At 36.1% G+C, this 24,627-nt stretch overlaps 1 protein-coding gene across 9 annotated transcripts in view; it reads right to left on the reverse strand.

The window, feature by feature from the left end:
* The window catches only part of ZNF644 (zinc finger protein 644), a 114,161-nt gene that overhangs the window by 70,504 nt on the left and 19,030 nt on the right, over positions 1–24,627 (reverse strand). For 8 of the 9 annotated variants that reach the window (XM_027114295.1, XM_027114303.1, XM_027114301.1 and 5 more), the window contains one exon: positions 7,854–7,914. In XM_027114295.1, coding sequence (XP_026970096.1) covers positions 7,854–7,897 — 44 coding nt within the window. In that variant the 5' untranslated portion in view covers positions 7,898–7,914. Of the gene's footprint in view, positions 1–7,853; positions 7,915–24,627 lie in introns of those variants that run through there. The other variant, XM_027114299.1, reaches the window with a different exon arrangement.

A 24,627-nucleotide genomic window follows, 5' to 3' on the forward strand; every position in this document is an offset into this window, starting at 1 on the left:
ACCCGCAAGCCACAACTACTGAGCCTGGGCGTCACAACTACTGAAGCCTAAGCGCCTAGAGCCCGTGCTCTGCAACAAGAGAAGCCACCGCAGTGAGAAGTCCACGTACTGCAACGAAGAGTGGCTCCTGCTCGCCACAACTAGAGAAAGCCCGTGCACGGCAACGAAGACCCAACACAGCCAAAAATAAATAAATAAAATAAATAAATTTAGTAAAAAAAATATTTCTGATTAGAAAGTGAAATATGTTTGTTGGAATGGAAGGAAGGCAGTATGAATATGAATGGTTACAGGGTAATTTAAGGGGGGAAATATTACTCAAGTAAAAGAATAATCTTTTAAGTTGGAAGAACTAACTTGTCTGCCACGCCTGTCATTTGACTAAAAATAAAATTCGATTAGATATTAAACGTTATACGTAAACATTGACTGATTATTCAAGAAATGCTTATTGAGTTTCTCTGTGCCAAGAACGGCTCTAGATGGTGATATACAACGGTGAACAAAGTAGGCGAAGTCCTACTGTCACATATACCTTTTTTCCTAATGATTTGCTGAATCACAATTAACCTAAAGACTTCATGACCAGGACCTTCCCTGGTGGTCCACTAGTAAAGAATCCGCCTACCAATGCAGAGAACACGGGTTTGATCCCTGGTGGGGGAACTAAGATCCCACATGCCGCGGGGCAACTAAGCCCGCACACCACAACTACTGAGCTCGCGTGCCTCAATGAGAGCGCCTGCGTGCCACAAACTACAGAGCCCACGCACTCTGGAGCCCGTGCACCACAACTAGAGAGAGAAAACCTACATACCACAACTAGAGAGAAGCCAGCGCGCCACAACAAAGAGCCCATGTGCGCTGCAATGACAGATCCCGCATGCCTCAACAAAGCTGCTGCGTGCCACAACTAAGACCAGACGCAGCCAAAAGAAAGAAAATAAATAAATAAATATTCAAAAAAAAAAGACTTCATGACCATTTTAACCTAAACTTTGTTACACAGGCAGGAAAATATCTAAATTATCAAATATCAGAGTTCATATTTAGCTAATATGTATTAGACACTATTAATGGAAATCCAAGATTTAACACATTTAATATATCCTTAGGCTATTCAAGTATCTTTGGTAAGACTATTGCCATCAATAGTATGATTAATTGTTCATTAATGGTATTAAATCTTGTTTAATTAAGAGTAAGCAGAGACTAGAATCTAGTAAAAACAGCAGCTCATAAATTTATACGGAGCAACTCATTTTCAACAATCTTTAGGTCAACTGAATAGCTCATATATAAAGATGCTTTGTAATATCTTGCAGAGAGAGACAAAACAAAAAATAAATTTGTGAGATATTATGAAGATTTAATGCTCATGACTCTCAGATCTCTTTAAGTTACAGGTCTCCTGCATCTAACTGCCACCTGACATTTCCACTCAGATGTCTTGAGCTACTTCAAGCTCAATATAGCTAAAATTTAGCTCTTGTTCTCTATAAACCTGCTTCTTCTCCACCGTTCCTATCTGTGAATATTGCACGACTGCCAGGCCAGAAACATGGATATCATCCTCAACTCCTTCCTTACTCTCCTACCACCAATTCCTTTACACTTCATCACCAAAGCTGATCTATTTTCTTGTCTAAATCTCTCTCAAATCCAACTACACCTTTTCCAGTACAACCACTCTAAAGTCAGGCCAGCAGCCTCCCCCTACAAATGGGTCAACCTGATTCCAATCTAGCTTCTCCACTAATTTGTTCTCCATTTTAATTCTCCACATTTCTAAAACCCTGATCTGATCACATCACGTCCTCACACTTAAACTCCTTGAATGGCGTCTCATTACTCTGTTAATCCAACTTCCTTAAAGTGACTTATAAGACCCTCAATAAAAGAGCTCAAGCCTTACTCTGTCTTATCTCTTGACACTAGCCACTCCTCTCAGCCTTACTGCACGTAGAACACTACACTCAAGACATACCATATTTCTTTCAGTTCCACCAATCTTCCCTTTCTCTTACCTCTCATCCTTTCCACGTGCCACTTCCTCTACTAACAACAGTCTTTCCCCAACTTTTTATCTTGACAAATCACCAAAAGTTCCTCCAAGTTTTAGTTTAAGTGTCACTTCTTCTGGGAGGCCTTTCCATATTTCCATTTAGTCATTCAATAAATCTTTATCATTTAATAAACATACTGTCCTAAGTGCTTATATATCAATAAATAAAACAGACATGGTCTTTGTAATCCAGGACACAGACTATCACAACATTAATCACATTTGATTGTAATTACATATTGAGTCATCTTTCCTCCTCAGACTAGTAACTAGTATCAAGTATAAGCCAAAACCAATTTAACTATAGCAACCAGTGCATAAAACACTGAATGAATCAACAAAACATTAAACAGATATTTACCATCGCGTGACAGGCCCACAGTCCTCAGCCTAGCTAGAAGACTCTAAAAGGTTTCAAATGTCTGCTTTAATGGTCATCTCAAAAGAACAGTAGATCAGAGGTCAGAAGACAGGTTCTAATTCCATCTTTGCAACTATCTACCTGACCTCAAGCCAGTTGTTTTTCTTTTCTTATTATGAACCTCATACCCTTAAATGTAATATTATAATATTTAAATTAATGATCAGTATGGAGCCTTTTACAGTATAATTTATTTCTTGGTGGGTTCAAAATCAGACTTGGTAAAAAAAAGTTTGAAAAAGCCAAACAAGGAAGTAGTTCAAGCAATGAATTCCTAGGCTGTAGTAAATTGTAAACTTGAGTACACTTAAGAAAATATCAGTAACTCTGACAATATGGACATCCAGTTAAATGAAACTGTTTTACAAAATAATTTCTGGAAACTAAAATAAGAGCTTCAGTTTATACCCTCTCTGTCCATATTTTCCCAAGGTCATCCTACAATCAAAATTCTATTCTTTCCTTCAGGGTACAATTCAAATATCACCTCTTCTATAAAGCCTTTCTCATTATCTTCCTTCAAAATTCCCTCCTTAGTCCCACTATACTCCCCTATACATACCAGTCAGTATTCTGTTCATGACATAATTAATTATACAGAACTGAGATTCTAATTACCAATGCATACTTAACATATAGCATAGTGCCTAGAACGTTAGGTTTCAATAAAGGCTTACTGAATGCCTTGTTTTATTTAGCACCTTTATTTACAGTTTAGACCTACTATAGAAGACTAAACTACAGCAATTCCAAAATTGTTTGGTCTGACAGGACAGTTTTATGGTTTACTGTTTACATATTTGAATGACGTTTGCCACATTTTTTTTTTTTACTGCTGAAGGCAGCAAAAAAATGATGACAAACAAGGAAAGTTTTCAAATGCTTGAGTTCCAACAGACAACAGATTTTGGCAGCATGCTATTAATCTAGACTTAATTTACCTAATACTTAGTAATGGCTTTTATTTTCTTTCTACAGACTATGCTAACATTAGTTTGTAGCAAACTATAAAGAAATTCATCATAAGAAAATAGTTATCCTAAATAAATAGCTTTATGAAGGGAACAAAGAAGACAATCTGGTTATTCAATATTAAGTAACTGAAGGCAGTACATAAAACATGAAGGTATGTTAATTGATGGATTTAACAATAAAAAAAATCGTTTGCAAATTATATGTTCTCAATGGATTAAGCTATGATGAAGGTGATATTTCAAGCCTTTGAGAATCTCACAAAGAAATGCACAGTCAAATAAATACCACTTTTCAATGATCAGACTAGCAAAGATTAAAACACTGGTTAATATTTAGCAGGGTCTGGGAAAACAAATATTCTCAAAAACTGCTAATAGAATATTAAGTGGTACAATCTCATCTGCAGTATATATATCAGAAATTAAAGTGTACACATCCATTGACCCAGTAATCCATTGCTACAAGTTATCCTATAGACATTCTCACACAATCACAATGATATAGTTAAGAATATTTACTGCAGCACTGCTCTAGCAGCAAAAAAAACCCCTGAGATTTACCCAAGTGTTTATTAAGAAGGAAACAGTTATATTACATGTAATGCATATACGAAAAAAATGTCCAAGACATATTGGAAAACAGTGACAAAACAAGGCAGAATACATACCAGCCATTTTGGACAACTTATGGGGAGTACAGGGCTGAGCGAGAGGAGAGTTTTACTTCTTATTTTAAATATTTCTGTACTGTCTGCTTATACATATAAGCATATGTGGCTTTTATATAAAAAGATAAAGCTTTGAAAATACTAAATGTTACTTGGCAATATATTTGGAAAAGGCTGAATGTACATTGTGCAATCTTATCTAGAATTAGAAACAAACAATTTCATTAATTAAAACGTTTTCTTTTTCACAGTACAACAAAGGGAAGCACATCTACAGTACTACTAAAGAATGGAAGCACGGAAAGGTTAATTTGGAAATTAATGAAATTAAACTAATATAAGACATTCATAAAGAACTTTAAATCCCTGGATTCAGGAATTCTGAAAAATAAAAAAGCTTAGCAGCATCTGACTGTGTTAAATATTGAAGTACAAAATGAAGAGGAAGTGTCTGAAACCGAGGTATACCTGTCAGCCTCTGAGAAGAAAAACTAATCTAAAATCTCTTAGAGACACATAAGTCAAGCAATCTCAAGGGTAAACTTCTCTCAATACTCAAATTTTATCAACAAGAGAACTAAACACACTTTACATCCAGGATGAGATAAAAGAAATAACCAAGGTTCTACATTTGATAAGAATCTGTGTCTAAGAAAAGTCCTTGCAGGGAGACAGAAGGAACAGCATGAGATGGGGTCAATGCCCAACTCTGTGTTCAAGCTTTATGGTAGAAGCTGCAGAGAGGGAAAGCAACAAATTGATCCCAGTAGGGAAGAACCTCTCCTTGCTTTGGACTTGCTAGAAGGCAATAAAGCTTCAGGCATAAAAACCACCCAGGTGACTACGATAGCCAACCCAACTAGCCCAATTCCAAACCTCAAAGAAGAAAACTAGCGCAAAATGCTTTAAAATTTTTTTAAAGTTTCATTTCTTAAGAAAGCATATTGTTTATATAAATTACAGATCTATAATGATAAAACATAATCTTTAAAAATACTTCTCAGCAAACAGCAAGCTTCCTAAGCTATAGGAATCAAAAATGTTACGATTCCAGACTATGATTCAATTTTTTCCTCCACTCCAACAGTTTTTTACCCCCAGGAAAATGAGGAAAAGTTTTCTTCACTTCTTAAAGATGTGACCAGTCTTCTTAATCTTCTACTTGTACTAGTCTAACACATCTTTTAAAATCTTTAAATGAAAGAAATAACTAGTAGGAACTTACAAAGAGAATACTTCTAGTAGCAAATACTCCAATTTCCATAGCATGGATTAATGCCTTTATTTGGAAAGAGTAATCAAAATCAACGACAATAATCTTCCTTAAGGTCTGGACTAAGAACATTATTAGCCATTTTATTCCAACTGGACTGAAAGAAGACTAGGAGGATATTTTATTTCCCTTTCCAAAATGCCTATAATGTTACTTTTGGATTGCCTTCATTGGCTCCTTCCTATAGTCCAACAGCAACTGAAGTGCCAATGCTCTCATCCCATTCCAGCCAGTACTCTGAACCCCTAGTGTTAGAGAGAGAATTCTGTTGGCTGTTCTATGTTTAACAAATCAGTAAGTATACACAGTACTCTGGCACTGTGCTACTAAGATAAATAAGACATGGATGGTATCTACCTTCAAAGAGCTCACAGTCTAGTAAGGAAAACAGACTACTGCAGTATGGCCAGGTCTGGCTCAAAGGACAAGATGATGCTTGAGATGGACTATTTCAGGAGATTAGCTGACAACCAGGAGAAAATATATTAGCAGTTGGGGAGGCAAGGGGGTAGGAAAGAGTGACAACATATACACAGAACTAAAACTAACACTATGAACATCATATTTGGTTTATTCAGATAATTCTAGGCATTCTGGAATAGCTGCAGTGAGATCATTATATACCACGTTATGAGTTTACATTTTATTGTGCAGGTGATGGGGGACAATGAAGGAGACAACTAGACGAAGGAAAGCAGTGTAGAAAGTTGGCAAGTGAGGTCAGAGTCATGGAGAATACAATAAACAAAATTATGTTCATACAATGGAATATTACTCAGCAATAAAAAATAATAAACTACTGGTACTCATAACAACATGGAGGAAACTCAGAAACATTATGTTGAATGAAAAAAGCCAGATACAAAAGAGTACATATTATATAACTCTATGTACATAAAGTTCAAGAACAGGTAAAACTAAGCTATGCTGACAGAATTCAGAAAGATGCTTACCTTGGGGGAAAGGCTATTGGATTGGAAAGGAAAGGGCACGAGGAACTTTCTGGGACAATGAACAGTGTTCTACATCTTAAATTACATTGGTGGTTATACATGTGAACATATACATAAAAACTCATTCAGCTCTATACTTTAAATTTTGTACATTTTACCATACATAACTTAATAAAAATGTAAATTATACCTTAACCAAAAAAGAAAAGTGATATATAATTGTGCTGGAATAAAATCAGAATAAGTTAAACCAGTGTCACCCCATGAGCAATATCTAACTTGTAAGAAATCAGAACAAACATTCTAATAGACACCATACTCAACTAGCAAACAAAAATCACTAGAAGACTTTAAGTACAAAAATCTAGCTTCTTCTCCCCTTCAGAAAGATATACAGGCAAGTGTTCCTTATAATAAATGCTGTGAAAATAAAGTTTCTAAAGAAAAAGAAATAGCTCACTATTAACCAAAAAAAAAAATTTTCTAGACAGCAGTACCTGCCTTATAGGAGGTACCATAAAGATTAATAAGGCGTGAGAAGCACTTAATACAATAAGTATTCTCCACACTACCACTACTATTGTTACTACATAATACCAATAAAATGGAAACTTTCCTTCAGATTATGCCTAAACCACTAATTGAGAATACACTATTTAACTGCACATTATTCAACTACAGCACTTCTCATCCTAGGCTTTTTTTTTTTTTTTTTCAACCATTGAGATCAGCAAGTTCTTCACAGCTGAAACATCTAGTTAGATTTAGAAAGACCCAACTTAACTGCAATGTAATCAAAGTATTCTTTTTTAATGTTTATATCCTGAAGCCATGTTCACTTACCAACAGATAGTAAATGCACCTTTTTAACATTTCAAAAACTTATATTATTAAAAAAGCAATCTTTCACATATCAGACCAAAAGTACATGATCACAATTCAATTTTCTGAAGTCAACAGTCTTAAAAAATGAAAATAAATCAGAATGCTAAATTAGAAAAGTCATTCAGTAGAGATACAAAAAATATTAAAACAATCATTTATAATTCTGAACATTATATTAACATAAAGAAGTCATAATTTGGCAAATTTAAACAACTGTAGAAGTGCTTTCTTTGTTAATGGAAATAAGGAAGTAAAACTTACAAAAGCAAAGACTACTCAAGTACTATAACCCACTAAGAAGGGAACACTGAAGTAACCTAGCAAATCTCTTACTGAACTGGTTTCCGAGTGGCTAAACCAAACATCAACTTGATTTCTGAACATGTTTAATAGTCATTGGAAACTGCATACTTTAGTTTCACAATTTGACAGCTGTATTTTCACTTCCATCAAATCAACTAGACCAAGTGCATCAAAAAGTTGGTTCTTTGTATTTCAAAATTTAATTTAAAAACTCATTGATTTTGGATTTGGAGGCACACTTTTTAAACATAAATTTTTTGTATTATTCCTACTTTGATATGTAATATTTAACAAAGTTGTCTTCTACTTACCTTGATTTTGTCTTATTAACATCTCGTTGCAAGAACAATCTCATTCGAAATTAAATCAAACCTGAAAGAATACATGTAAAGGCAATCATTTAGTTTTTTTCCTTCGGGTATGAATAAATACATCTATGATACACTATTCTTTTAAATTAAAAACTATAAATTGAATTATTACAGTAATCTTCAGGAAACTATTGCTAAGTACCATTTTTTGAGGAACAATCATCTATTCAAATGATCTATTCAAATGATCTATTCAAACTTTTTAGTTCTCTTGTCTTCATTAATATTAATAGTATGGCAATAGCATAATTAAAATTATTACTTGTTAATAAAACACACACTTCTATCTATATCAATGTTTATCTAATATTATTACATACATACCAAAAAATACACCAAAAAGTTGAAGAAAAAAAAAAAAAACATGAGATGGCATAAAATTGTATGTTAATAGCCATAATAATGGCTAACACTGATTAAATACTTACTAAATGCCAGGAAAGATTATTCTAGAGAATAGTGTATATTGATACTCTCCTGCTTCCTCAATTTAGCCTTCAATCTAGTATAAGGTGACCTCCACCCCAACACTCCACTGAAAATTTACTTGTCAAAAATCTACCCACCCCTAATTGTATCACACTTCACAAATGATGAAACTCAATATATCTTACCCGGAACTCTACACATCACCTTTCCCCCATTCCTAAAACCAGGTTGTTACTCTTCTGAATGTTTATTCTCAAAAAATGGCACCACCATATCTACTACTATTCTCACCTAGATTACTGTAACTGTTCTATTTCTAGACTCACTATCCTCTCAAATTCATCCTTCCCAAAACTATGTAAGTAATCACTTTGCAATGGTTACCCTGAAGACATCACATCTATGCCTCAAGGCCTTCAACAGTACTCATCAATGACCCAAGCTTCATCTATTTATCCCCAATCTTTACTCTCCCCTTCATTCCACGTTTCTACTATACTAAACCCCTTCAACTCCCAGAAGAGCCCATATGCTCTCTCAGCTTTCCTGCCTTTTCACATGGTGAACTATACCTACTTTCTATCTCTCCTTAACCTTGCTAACACCTTTCTACTAGTTTTTCGATATTTAGCTCAGTCACCCTGGCAGATCCTTCTTTAACTTCTTCAACTATGTAAAGCTGTGTTTCTCAATTGTGATAGCAACTAGTGATAGCTCTATATCAATTCTGTTTACCTGTGTGTTTTCTGAGCTACAATGTGGACACACTGAGGAAAAGAATTCATTTATCTCACTTCAGCACTTTCACTGGATAGCACATAATAAAAGCCTAACAATGTAGGCAGAATGAAAGATTACAAATTTTGTATTGTATCCCCAAATGTACACAGGGATACAGAAGATAAAGTAAAATTCAGGCTAATGAGTTTATCCACATTTTCAAGGACTAGAGAAAAAATTCATATCACTTCTGGATCCCAGTAACATTACTTTATAAAATGACTACATCTAAGTAAAATACAACTGACAAAAGTTAGCCCAGGGCAAACTTTTATTGAGTAAATGAATTAATTTCACTGATTATCAGTACCAAGAATTGGTACAAAATGTTTGTATCTCTACAGAAAACAAAGTTTGTGGACAATAAATCCTAGACTAATTTTAGTATTAGCATTAAGCAGAAAAACTTTGGAGAGGATAGGGAATATGGTTTTAATACTGATAATGTCAATAATCTAGAAAAGTATTTCTCAAACTTCAGGGTGCATTGGAATGACCCAGAGGGCTTGTTATGCAGAGGTGGCTAGGCCCTACCTTCAGAGTTCCTGATTTGGCAGGTCTAAGACTGAAGCCTGATCATTTGTATTTCTAAGTTCCTAAAGTGATGCTGATGCTGACACTTCTGGGACCACCCACTGAGAACACAGGCCTAGAATTTTTTGCATAATGTCTAGAAGAGATGAGAATATTCTGCCACCCACTGCCACCAGCCTTTACCCACCCAGAACTAGATACTGAGACCTATTACAAACTATAAATCAAAGTGGGAACATCAGAAGTCTACTATGAGTTGCTCAGTATGATAGGCTAAAAAATGGTCCTACAAAAGATATCCACATCCTACTCCCTCGAACCTGTAAGTTTTACTTTATATAGCAAAAGAAAAAAAAGTGTCTTTACAGATGTGATTAAGTGAAAGATTTTGAGATGGAGAGATTATCCTGGATCATCTGGATGGGCCCTAAATACAATCACATGTATCCTTATAAAGAAGGGGACATGGAGACACCTGACTATACACAGCGAAGGTAAAGACAGAGCAGAAAGAGATTTGAAAACACTGGCCTTAAAGACTGCAGCCAAAGCCAGGAATGCCAGCAGCTACCAGAATTGAGACAAGGCAAGGAACAGATTCTCCTATAGAGTCTGGAGAGAGATCATCACTGCTGACACCTTGATTTCTGCCCAGTGATAGACTTCAGACTTCTGGCTTCCAGAACTGTGATAGAATTAAGTTTCTATTATTTTAAGCAACCTAGTTTTTGATAATTTGTGAGAGCAGCCTAGGAAACTAATATATTAATGATGATGGCAGGTTTTCTGGGAGATAAATTAGACGCACTACATAAAAGATGCTATGGACTGAACTGTGTCCCCATAAAATTCCCATGTTGAAGCTCTAACTCCCAATGTAACTGTATTTGGAGATAGGGCCTGTAAGGAGGTAATTAAGGTTAAATAGGGTCATAAGGGTAGGGCCCTAATCCAATATGACTGGTGTCCTTATAAGAAGAGACAGAGACACCAGGGATGCAGGCTCAGAGGAAAGGCCATGAGAAAACAGCCATCTGCAAGGAGACAGGAATCAGTGGAAACCAAACCTAACTCTCGAATCTTGGACTTCTAGCCTCCAGACCTGTGCGACATTAAATTTCTGTTGTTTAAGCCACCTCGTCTGTGTTTTTTTATTATAGCAGCCCTAGCCGACTAATACAAAAGGAGGTACATGTTTGCACAACAAAGTGAATGTACATAATGCCACTGAGCTATACACTTTAAAATGTTTAAAATGTTAAATTTCATTATATGTACATTTAGCACAATAAATAAAACAAAAGCATACACAAATACTACACACAATAACTAACTTTGACTTTAGCTGTTTAATTTTTTTATCTTGTTCTGCTCACAGTTATATTTCAAAGTCTGGGGGGAAAAACCCACTTTTAATTGTATCTGTTCCCCAAAGAGACAAACCAGGCCATTTTAAACACTATATTTTTTTAAAAGGTGGATTTTATAAGGAAGTTTGATAGAAAGTTCCTTTTCAATCCATACCTTAAAAGTGTAATATAATTAGGATATTCTTTAGGTGAATACTGGAAGGGGGATATAGAAAAGAGAAAACACTTAAAGTAACTGATATAACTGGTTTTACCTCAAAAGGTACATTTTAAGAGAAAACTGCAAACTAAAATGTCAAATATATCTTCCCCAAAACCCATAATCCCAGTCTAATCATGAGAAAAACATCAGACAAATTCCAGTAGAGGAAAATCCTACGATATGCCTAACCAATACTCCTCAAAACTGTCAAGTCATCAAAAACAAAGCCTTAAAGAGCCTAAAGAGAAATGACAACTAAATGTAATGCAGTATCCTAGATGGGATCCTGGAAGAGAAAAAGAACATCAGGTAAAAGCTAAGGAAATCTGAATAAACTATGTTCTTTAGTTAATAACAATGTAACAATATTGGTTTATTAACTGTAACAATTGTACCAGACTAAAGTAAGTTGTTAATAATAGAGAAAACAAAGTGTGCATGGGGGAAGAAGGACAGTGTGGGAAGTCTTTGTATTATTCTTTTCAAATTTTCTATAAATCTAAAATTTCTAAAAAGTAATATTGGTACTTTCCTGGTGGTACAGTGGTTAAGAATCCGCCTGCCAGTGCAGGGGACGCAGGTTCGAGCCCTTGTCTGGGAAGATCCCACATGCTGCAGAGTAACTAAGCCCATGTGCCACAACTACTGAAGCCCAAACACCTAGAGCCCGTGCTCCGCAACAAGAGAAGCCACTGCAATGAGAAGTCCATGCACTGCAATGAAGAGTAGCCCCTGCTCGCTGCAACTACAGAAAGCCTGTGCACAGCAACAAAGACCCAATGCAGCCAAAAATAAATAAATAAATAAATTTATTTTAAAAAATAAATAAAAAGTAATGTCTTCATTTTTCAAGTATTTTAAGTATATTGAAAAGGCATGAACATATTTTAGAAAATTAAACATTGACAAATTAGAAAAGTCTTCAGAATTAAACCCTGAAGTAAACATAACACATCAAAAATATGTATAAGGTAGGCCACAAAAACAAGTCTTAACCAAATTTAAGACTGAAATCATGCAAACTATCTTCTCTCACCGCAATGAAATGAAACTAGAAATCAAAAGCAAAGGAAAACAGGAAGATCCACAAATACAAGAACTAAACAACTAACTCTTAAACAACCAATGGGTCAAAGAAGAAATCTCAAGAGAATTTAGACAATATTAGGAGACAAATAAATATGAAAACACAACATGTCAAAACTAATGGGATTCGGTGACAGCAGTACTAAGAGGGAAGTTTATATGCTTACGTTAAAAAAGGAAGATCTTAAATCATCAACTTAACTTTATACTTAAATAAGACCAAGCTAAACCAAAAGTTAGCAAAAGGAAGGAAATAATAAAGAATAACGCAGAGATAAAATAAAGAACAGAAATAGGGGGGAAAAATCAACAAAACCAAGAGTTTGTTTTTTAAAAGATCAACAAAATTGCCAAATTCTTAGCTAGACTAAGAAAATAAGAGAGAAGATTCAAATAAAATTACAAATGAAAGAGGGGACATTACAACAAATACCAAAAGGATTATAAAACATTACTATGAACAATTAGCTGCCAACAAATTGGACAACCTAGAAGAAACAGATAAATTCCTAGAAACACATGACCATGATGACTGAATCAGGAAGCACTAAAATATCTGATCGGACCTGAAACTAGGTAAGGAGATTGAAGCAGTAATCAAAACCCTCTCAATGAAAAAAAGAAGAACCAGATGACTCCACTGGATAATTCTACCGAACATTTAAAGAAGAATTCTCCTCAAACTCTTCTAAAGAACTGAAGATAAAAGAACATGCACAAACTCATTCTCATTCAGGGTAATGAGGTCAGCATTACCCTGATACCAAAGCCAAAGACACAACAAGAAAAGAAAACTACAGACAAATATCCCTGATGAATATCAGCAAATATCCTCAACAAAATACCAGCAAACTGAATTCATTAGCACATCAAAAGAATGATACTCACCATGACCAAACTGGATTTATTCCTGGAATGCAAGGATGGTTCAACAAATAAAAATCAATTGATGCAATACATCATATTAACAGAAGGAAGGATAGAAACCACGTGACCACCTCAATTGATGCAGAAAAAGCATTTGACAAAACTCAATACCATTTTATGATAGGAACATGCAATAAACTAGAAATAGAAGGAAACCACTTCAACATAGTAAAAGCCACATGAGAAAAGCCCACAGTTAACATCATACCCTACAGTGAAAGACTGAAAGTTTTCTCTCTAAGAGCAAAAAGAAAGTAAAGATGCCCACACTTGCTACTTCTACTCAACACAATACTGGAAGTACAAACCAGAGCAATTAGACAAGAAGACAAAATAAAAGGCACACAAATTGGAAAAGTAGAAGTAAAATTACCTGTTTGCTGATGACATGCTCTTATACATAGAAAGTCCTAAAGATTCTTTAAAAAATGTTAAAAATTCTTTTAAAAATGTTAAAACTTCTTTAAAAAATGTTAAAACTAATAAATGGTTTCAGCAAAACTGCAGGATACAAAACTAATACACAAATATCAGTTGTGCTTCTACATATTAACAATGAACAATATGAAAAACAAAATTATGAAACAATCCCATTTATAATAGTGCTGGGAAATAAACAGTGCTGGGAAAACTGGATCAAAACATGCAAAAGAATGAAGTTGGATCTCTACCTAATACAACATTAAAAAATTAATTCAAAATAGATCAAAGACATAAACATGAGAGCTAAAACTCTGAAAAAAAGGCAAAAAGCTTCATGAGATTGAGTTTGGGATATGACACCAAAAGCAAAAACAGACAAAGTGGACTACCACAAACTTAAAAACGCCTCTTCTTCAAAGGAATCAATAGATAGAGTGAACAGGTAATCTACAGAATGGGAGAAAATTTTTACAAATCATATACCTGATAAGGGGTTAAATATCCAAAATATGTAAGTAACATTTACAACTCAACAACAACAAAAAAACCCAAAGCAACCTGATTAAAAAATGGGCAAAAGATCTGAATAGACAAATATCAAAAAAACATATACCAATGTTCAAAGAGTATATGAAGAGATGTTCAAGAAAAATACAAATCAAAACCACAATGAGAGGGGCTTCCCTGGTGGCGCAGTGGTTGAGAGTCTGCCTGCCAATGCAGGGGACGCGGGTTCGTGCCCTGGTTCTGGGAAGATCCCACATGCCGCGGAGCGTCTGGGCCCGTGAGCCATGGCCGCTGAGCCTGCGCGTCCGGAGCCTGTGCTCCGCAACGGGAGAGGCCACAACAGTGAGAGGCCTGCGTACCGCAAAAAAAAAAAAAACAAAACCACAATGAGATATCATTTCACACCTCAATAGAATGGCCACTACTGAAAGAAAAGAAAATAATAAGCTTTGGAAAGGATACAGAGAATTGGAACTCTTGTGCAGTGTAGGTGGGAATGTAAAATGGTGTAACAATTACAGAAAATAGTATGGCAGTTCCTCAAAAAATTAAAAACAGAATTAGCATATGATCCAGTAATCTCAGTTCTGGGTATATACCAAAATATTTCAAAGTAGGATCTCAAAGAGATATTTACACATCCATATTCCTTGTAACATTATTCAAGAGGTGGAAACAAACTGTTCATCGACAGATAAATGGATAAAGGAAATGCAGTATATACATACAATGGAATATTATGTAGTCTTTAAAAACGAAGAAAATCCTGTTACATGCTACATCATGGATGAACTTGAGGACATTATGCTAAGTGAAATGAGCCAATTACAAAATAACAAATATTGTATGATTCCACTTGTATGAATTATCTAACATAGTCAAGATAACAGAAAAAACAGGTAGAAAGGTAGGTGCCAAGGGTTAAGGATGGGGCAGGGGGGGGATAAAATTAGTGTTTAATGGTAGAGTTTCAGTTTCACAAAATAAAAAGTTCTAGAGATCTGGCTGCACAGCACAAATATTCTTAACACTACTGAACTGTACAACTAAAAATGGTTAAGATTGTAAATTTAATGTTGTGTATTTTACAAGTTAAAAAAACAAAGAAATATCAAGAAAAAATTACATACAAGGGCCAAGATGGAATAGCAAGGATTGAAGTTGCCTCCACCTGAAAAGCCTAAGAAACCAAAAAATATATATGAAATGAAAGTTTTCAGGTATTAGGCAGTCACTGATGGTGAACCCTAAAAGAAGAGAAACAAATGCGGTGAGCCTTCCAACATTCCCAACTTACCACCTGAAGAAAATACAGCCCCCCAGGGAAGAGCTACCCAGGTAGAATATGATGGTCTCCCTGAACTGAGGAGACTCAGCTGGAAGTCCAATGAAGCCATGACAGCTAGAGATTGCAGGGCAGAATACTGGAGAGAAGACAACTGCACAGAGCTACCACACCCTTAAGTATTCAGCTGCATAACGATTAGAACAAGCCTGTGTGGAAACTACCCAAGGTGAAGGAAAGAGCCACTCAAAAGGATGAGAGGGATTATTGCCCTAGTCTCACACAAAGTCAGAAATAATGCCTATTCCCTTTAGAAAGAGTATAAAACCTCTTAAGTCAGGCAGCACTAACTATAGCAACCCTAGATTAAATGCTTTTGAAAGACAGACCCAAAAGGGGAACGTAGCTGAAGAGGGAAGAATTACAAAGTGGCAAGAGGAAACTTTCGGGGGTGATAAATATATTCATTATCCTGTTTTGTGGTGTTGACTTCCTGAGTGTATATATATGTATCTCAAAACTTATCATACTGTACACTTTAAATATGTGTATTTCACTGCATGTCAATTATATCCCAATAAATCTGTTTTTAAAACTTCAATTACAACAAAACAACCAACCCAATTATAAAATGGGCAGAAGATTTGAAGCAGCACTTCACCAAAGATACATGAATGACAAGTAAGTACATGAAAACATGCTCAGTATCATCTGTCAATAGGGAAATGCAAATTAAATCCACAACAAGTTATCACTACACAACTACAAGAATGGCTAAAGTTAGTAAGGCTGACCATACCAAGTGAACATGTGAAGGAACTGAAACTCTAACTCACACATACAGGAAGATAAAATGGTACAATCACTTTGTAAAAACAGTTTCAATGTGTCTTTTTTTTTTTTTTAGTATTGTTTTTTAACTCTTTATTGAATTTGTTACAATATTGCTTCTGTTTTATGTTTTGGTTTTTTGGCTACGAGGCATGTGGGATCTTAGCTCCCTGACCAGGGATCGAACCCACACCCCCTGCACTGGAAGGAGAAGTCTTAACCACTGGACCGCCAAGGAAGGCCCAGTTTCACCATTTCTTAAAATGTCAAACATACACCTACTCCTAGGTATTTACCCAAAGAAATGAAAGCATATGTTCACACAAAGGCTTACATACAAATAATCACCTTCATTTGTAATAGCCAAAAGCTGAGGGAAAAAATGTCTAGCACTAATCCTTAAATCATATCTGTAAAATGGAATAAGTAGAATTTAACTAATGACACATGCAACACAGATGAATCTGAAAATAATCATGCTGAGTGAAAAAAAAATGCAGACAAAAAGATTTCACACTGCATAGCTTCGTCTGCATAAAATTCTAGAAAACTCAAACTACTCCATAAATGACAGAAAGCAGATCGGTCATTGTCTGGGCATTAGGGGAGGAGCAATAAATAGGAAAGGATTACAAAGGGGCACAAGGAAACCTCTGAGGATAAAGGATATGTTTATTATCTTGTAGTGATGATTTCATGGATGTATACAGATATCAAACCCGTTCAAACTGCACACTTTAAACGTGTGATTTATTATATGTCAAAGGTACTTCAATAAATCTATTTAAAATATCAGAATATGCAAATAATAATAAGCAGGGAAAAAATAAAGTCAAATCTCAAATTAAGAAGGTTAGAATGATAATAATAAACACAAAAAAACCATTGTCATTTATAACTAAAAGAGTAAAGATACAAATTAATCATCTATTAACACCTACAACTCGTAAGACAACTGGCACTACAATTACCCTATATTTGGTAACTCAGTACATGACCAATGCTTCCAAAATCTCATCAGACACATCCCATGAAACAAGTAAAACAAGTCATCTGGACTACTGGAGATCAATGTATTTAATTTACACTTGTCACAACTTCTATACTTAAACTCAATTCCTACTGAAATATAATGGGGCTTGACCTAGAACAAAATAACATCAAAAATTAATTCTACAACATGAGTCAAAAAGTCTGCCTGCAAAAATAACCCCAATTCTGTACCATCCCATTACTCATGCAATTGGCAATAAGGCTTTGCAGTTTCTCCTACCAAGAGGTAGAATTCTTCCCCAGTCCTTTTAATTCTGGGCTTGACCTTATAAGGAAGATCAATAGAATGTAACAAATGTCACAGTTGGCCAGTTCTGAGCTAGACTTCAAGAGACTGTGTATGCCTCTGCTCTCCTGGAATCCTGCCACTACCATGAGAACAAGCCCACTCTAATCTGCTGGAGGACAAGAGGATAGCCCAGATGTCCCACCCCAGGCCATCCTAGAGAAGCCAGCCAAGAGCAGCAGAATCATCCTCCTGAGCTGCTTCTGAATGCAGACTTAAACGAGCCCTGCCAAGCCTAGAAATACTGCCTGACTCATAGACTTGTTCTAATAATAAATGTTTGTTTTAAACCAAGTTTTAGAGTAATTTATTACACAGCAATAGCTAACTGATATAGCAACTCTATCTTAAAGATACCATATTATTCTTATCCCTAGAAAGAGTTATTTTAGATTAACGATTGATCTAGGTCTCTTAACTTTTGAAGGCAAGGGAAAAGGAGACATAAAAATCTCTTTTATTATTTTACTAACAGTGACTCTAGAAAACATGCCACAGTTTGTCAATCTCAGAGATATATAAACTGAGCAAAATCATTTTAACAACTAATGTTATCAGTCAACTACAATCTTTCATGAAATTTTGTTGCTAGATAGTTTTACTGGATTCAAGAATACAATGAAATCTTTCAGGATATGCCACAAATCTATATAAACTGTTGCAGAGCAAGCTGCAACCTTGCCTAACATTCTTTTTCCTATTTACGCTAATGGTATTTTCCTTTAAGGAAACACTCTTACTCAACTATTAAAGTTGCACCAATCTTAGGCCCACCCCTGGATCAAGGGATGAACAAGTGATACCCAGGCTGATAAGAGTACCTCGTTCTCCTAGCCATCATAATTTTATTATGGATGGGAATGTAGTCCAAAATGGGAAATCTGGAATCCTTCTCATGATGTTTGCAAGGACTACTGGGAAAGGTATACTCTCCAGTGGAAATAACAGCTATGACAATGATGTAGATCATAGCAGACAGTGGCCATCTTTACCACCTCATGGAGATTAACATATTCAGGAATAAAGTCACCACAGAAAAAAATCAAAGCCAAGAGACAGAGACATTATCCTAATGCTATCATTTGCACTCATTGATTCAAACATGTCAATTCAAATAACTGCAATAATAGCAGAAGAGGTAATATTTATCAACCCACCGAGACCTACTAGAAAAACTGAGCAAGATATTAAAAACCGTCAATTTGATGGCATCAAAAAGTTAACACAACAGAGAAGAATGACCAGGCCAAGATCCAAGACAAGATGGAGACCTATAGATAGAAACCCAGCACCTGAGGATGCTTTTACCTTTGGGTTATTTGCCAATCCACCTGATTCAGCTGAGAAACTGATCATTATTTCTGACATTGTTGTAGAGCTAGGGGGATCAAATGGAGATTGCAAGGTTCAGAACTGTTGAGTACTATACTAAATGTTACCCAGTATTTGAGTTGAGAACCTAAAGGATTAAACTGTAGTGAACCAGAAGTAAAAAAAAAAAGTTCTTACATGCACTGCAGCCCCACCTGAACACATCTAGGTGGCCAAATAAAAATCTCAATCCTTAAAATTTAATTAAGGTAAACCCAGACTGCTGGAGACCTCAGGTGTGGCACGAACAAACAAAAATTATCTCTGGAGAAAGATAACATCACCAAAGGGCTCAGAACTGAGGCATGGAAAAGCAGTTGTAAATTTAAATGGAGAAAGCATGGTAGTGAGAGAAACAAAAAAGGAATATAACAAAAATTCTCAGGGTAAACTTAGCCCAAATCACTGGATGACTAATAAACTATGTATGCACAGAGGAAAACTGAAGGAGTTGAGGGGGAAAAGTTGACAGAGGCCAGAGAGAAAGCTACACTTGAAAAACAGAGCTTTACTGTAAGTTTGATGCTGTTTCGACAGGGTACATTCAACTGTGTACAGTTTAGGCAGCAGGAAGCTGAAGCCCTACAAGGTTGAAGTGTCAGAGGACAGAATCCAAGCCCAGCAGAACAGCTGGGAATTAGTGGAATCTCTAGAAACATGTAAACCACAATCAAGCTTCAAAATCTGACTATAAACTTCACACAAGAATTCTCAGAAGAACATTAAAAGAGTCCAGTCACTAAAATATATTCATAATGTCCAGTTTTCAAGCAAAAACTTCATGATATGCAAAGAAACAGGAAACAGTGATCCATACTCAGGAAAAAAGGGGTGTCAGTAGATATAATTCTGAGTACCCTGAATATAGGAGTTAGCATATAAAGAATTCCAAGCAACTATGTTAAAGTATGTTATGAGAATTAAAAGAAAATACATTCAAAGAGTTGACAGAAACTATAACAAAGAAAAAGCTGATAAATAAAATAAATGACATAAAAATTCACCCAAAGGAGGTGATTAGAGATGGCAGAAGAAAGCACTCATGAGCTAGAAGACAGGGCAATAAAACTGTCCAATCCAAAAAAAAAGAAAGTAAAACGACTGAAGAAAAATTAAGAGTCTCAGAGACCAGTAGGACAATATCAGGCAGTCCAAAATAGATGACACCCAACTCAACACATATGTACAATAAGATGTAACGGAATGCGAGAAGAGTAAAGAAGGTACAAAATAATTTTTGCTGAAGAAATAATGGAAAAAAAATCTCAAATGTGGTAGAAAACATTAACTTATACATACAAAAATCTCAACAAACCCAACAGGATAAACACAAAGAACCATTTCTACATATACATCATAGTCAAGCTACTAAAGGCCAACGAGAAAACCTCGAGTACAGCCAGAGAAAAGTGATTGGTTATATATGGGAAATGACAATACAAGTAATGGTTGACTTATCACCAGAAAAAAGTGGATACTGGAACATCTTCTATATCCAGTGATACTATTCTTCAAAAATGAAAAAAAGATATTTTCAAATAAACAAAAAGATACTTGTGGCTAGCAGACAAAACCAACAGTTAAAAAAAAAGATGGGGGGCTTCCCTGGTGGCACAGTAGTTGAGAGTCCGCCTGCCGATGCAGGAGAAACGGGTTCGTGCCCTGGTCCGGGAGGATCCCACATGCCACGGAGCGGCTGGGCCCGTGAGCCATGGCCGCTGGGCGTGCGCGTCCGGAGCCTGTGCTCCGCAACGGGAGAGGCCACAGCAGTGAGAGGCCCGCGTACCGCAAAAAAAAAAAAAAAAAAAAAAAAAGACGGGGGAAGGGGAGAAGTAATAAAAATAGTTAATCCAAAAGACGGCAAGAAAAGTGAGAAAAAGAATACAACAGTCCTAATAAATAGAAAGCACATAATAAGATCACTCACTTAAGTCCCAATAACCAGTAATATTATGAAATCTAAATAAATTTTATGTTATAATTAAAAGACTAAGAGTGTTAGATGGGACTGAAAGTAAAACAACAATGATATGGTGTATACATGAAATACTTCTAAAACATAAAGGCGCAGAAAAATTTAAAATAAATGGTTGGGGGGAGAAAATGAACCACACAAACACTAACAATAAGAAGGCTTGTGTAGCTATGTTATTATCAATAAACGTAGATTTCAAAGCAAAAAAGCATTACCAAAGATAAAAAGAATCAATAATGATAAGCGGTTCAACTCATCAGAAACATGAAACCATTCTAAATTTGTGTGCCCCTAGTAATATGGATTCCAATATGTAAACCAAAAATCGACAGCAACACAAGAAAGACAAATCCATAATGGCAGCAGCAGATTTTAACATACCTCCCTAATTGAACAAGCATGCAGAAGTTAAGCTGGTGCGGATGCAGAAGTTTTGAACAACATGATTAACAAAACTGACTTAACACAGCAGTCCGCAACCTTTTTGGCACCAGGGACCAGTTTCATGGAAGACAATTTTTCCACGGACCGGGGGGCAGGGGTGGCGGTGGGTGGGGGGAGGAAGGGTTCAGGTGGTAATGTGAGCCATGGGGAGCCGCAGATGAAGCTTCCCTCACTCGCTGGCCACTCACCTCCTGCTGGTCAGCCTGGTTCCTAACAGGCTGTGGACCAATACTGGTCCACAGCCTGGAGATTGGGGACCCCTGACTTAACAGACACATGTAAATACTGCACCCCAAAACTGCAGAATACACATTCTTTTTCAAATACACAAAATATTTACAAAACCTGCTCAATAAACGTAATAAAAGGTATTCAATCACATTTGCAATCAGGGAAATGGAAAATAAAACCACTATGAGACAGCACTACACACCCTCTAGTATGGCTAAAATTAAAGATTAACAATATAAAGTGTTGGAGAAGATGAAGTGCAAAAGGAACTCTGTTGATGACTATAAATTGCTACAAACACTTTGGGAAACAAATGTTGAATGTCTTCTGAAATTAAACATAAATACACTCTAAAACCAAGCTATTAAACTCTTAGGTATTTACTAAATATACACATGTGCATGTGTGTACTATGAGACACGTACAAGTTAATGCATAGCATTATTTACAGAAGCCTAAAAATGGAAATAACTCAAATTTCCATCAAAAATAGAATGAATAAACCGTGGACTATTCATATACTGTACAGCAATAGAAGTGAATGAATTACAGTTATATGCAACAATAGAACTAAAGCTCATAAACAAAACTGGAAAAGCCAGGACCCATTTACATAAATTTCATTAACAGAAAACATTTCAAAAATATGTTTTTTAATAGTAAAAATATAAAGCAAAAAAGTTAGTACCAGAAAATGTAGGATGGTAATACCCTAACAGAGAAGAAGAGGTTTGGGAAGAAGCAGAGTGGAGGATCTGGCAATGTTTTCATTTTTGACAGTGGGTGACTAAGCAGGTATGTACTTTTGAATACTTAAGTTGGACATTTTTTCCATGCATTATTCTGAGCATTTTTTCCACAGTAAAAATGTTTCAAAACTAAAAGCACAGACATTTAAGGCTTTGAATTTTTCCGTAAATAAGGCACTAGCATTATCCTATAGTATTTTGTTTTTATTTTAATCAAAGTTATACAAATACATATTTTAAAAATCAAATAAAGCATGTTATGAAAAACAGCAGTAAGTCCCCCCCCACCAATTTCTAAACAATACAGTTATATCTTGATTTTTCATTTTGCATCTGATTATTTCCAGTGTAAGAAAATGACTTACCCTCTTATATCCCTCTGTAACCTCCCCAAATTATTCCATAGCCCTACAGGAAGATGGCTAATAGATTTTTTGAAAGTGCAAAAGCAATTCAATGGAGAAAAAATTGTACAAGAGCAACTGGATATATGTGGAGAGAAAAAACAAAACAAAACACTGACTTAAATCTGACATTCTATACCAATATTAATTCAAAGTGGATTATAGGTATACATGAAAAATGTAATATTATTAATCTGGTAGAAGATAGAAAAAAATCATCAGGCTCTAAAGACAGAAAAGTATTCTTAGAAATAACAAATGCATGATCCTTAGAAGAAAAAATCTGATAAACTGGACTTGATTAAAATGAAAATTTTCTACTCTGTGAGAGATCCTGTGAAGAGGATTAAAAAGCAAGTGACAAATTTGGAGAAAATGTGTGCAAACTACATACCTGACAAAAGACTCATATCTAAAACATGAAATAACTTTGGGGACTTCCCTGGTGGTCCAGTGGTTAAGAACTCGCCTTTCCAATGAAGGGGACATGGGTTTGATCCGTGGTTGGGGAACTAAGATCCCACATGCCGCAGGGCAACTAAACCCGCGCGTCGCAACTACTGAGCATGTGGGCCACAACTAGAGAGGCTGAGTGCCACAACTACTGAGCCTATGTACCACAAATGGAGAGAAGCCCACGCACTGCAACAAGGAGCCCACATGCTGCAGCAGAGGATCCCACATGCTGCAACAGAGATCCTGCATACCGCAACTAAGACCTGACGCAGCTAAAAATAAATAAATATTTTTTAAAATGACTAGTGTGTTAAAATAAAATTATATATATAAAATAATTTGGAAAACTCAATGGTAAGACACCAGCAAAAATACCAAAATAAGGAGATTCAAAAATCATCTCCATAAAACCAACAAGAACACTGACAAAAACAGAGTCAACGTTTTCCGAACTCTAGAAATTAACCAAAGACTTGCAGCAATCTGGGGAGAGTTTATTCAAGAAAGATGGCTGAATCTTGATGAGACCAGCAAACTCTGTGGCATTTATTTTGCCCTATTCCCATCCTCCCACCCTAGTGCCACAGTAGACTTGAAAGCCAACAGTCCACAGGCCTGGTGAAAACCAGCAGCCTGGCAGTTACCTGAGGGGGGCAGAAGAGGGTAAGAGCTCCTTCACTACTGCATTCTCAGAGGGCTGTCATTATTTGACATGTCTGGTGGTTTCCTGGAAGACACCACTCCCAAAGCTATCTTAAATTTGACCTAAGAGGGCACTCAGTGCAAAAAAAAGCCTTTCCCCAAGGGCATTTGTCAAAAACGACTGGAAAAAACTGTATCATGTTACAGCTGACTGAGGCAGTGGATAACAGATAAGACCAACAATAGACTAACCAAAAAGCTTAAAAAGAAAAACTGGGGGCTTCCCTGGTGGCGCAGTGGTTGAGAGTCCGCCTGCCAATGCAGGGGAAATGGGTTTGTGCCCCGGTCTGGGAGGATCCCACATGCCACAGAGTGTCTGGGCCTGTGAGCCATGGCCGCTGAGCCTGTGCGTCCAGAGCCTGTGCTCCGCAACGGGAGAGGCCATAACAGTGAGAGGCCTGCGTACCACAAAAAAAAGAAAAAAAAAAGAAAAATTGGGGCTTAGAAAAGCTCCAATATATTCCTGAGAATCTAGATGGTCAAATGTGTGCCCAGAGCTGCACACATGCTCTAGGTTGTACACATACTCAGGAAAGGCCTGAGAAGGTCCTAAGTGCTCACCTCCGGCTAACCTGGAAGTTCTGCACAAACAGGAAATGAAGGGTAAGGCAAAGTTACAAATTTACTGGCTGAGTGCTGAAGGTGTTCCCCAACACACACACACACAGA

The sequence above is a fragment of the Aethalodelphis obliquidens genome, unplaced genomic scaffold (assembly GCF_003676395.1).
Source record: "Aethalodelphis obliquidens isolate GAN/ISIS:26980383/991018 unplaced genomic scaffold, ASM367639v1 scaffold13, whole genome shotgun sequence".
Lineage (NCBI taxonomy): Eukaryota > Metazoa > Chordata > Mammalia > Artiodactyla > Delphinidae > Aethalodelphis > Aethalodelphis obliquidens.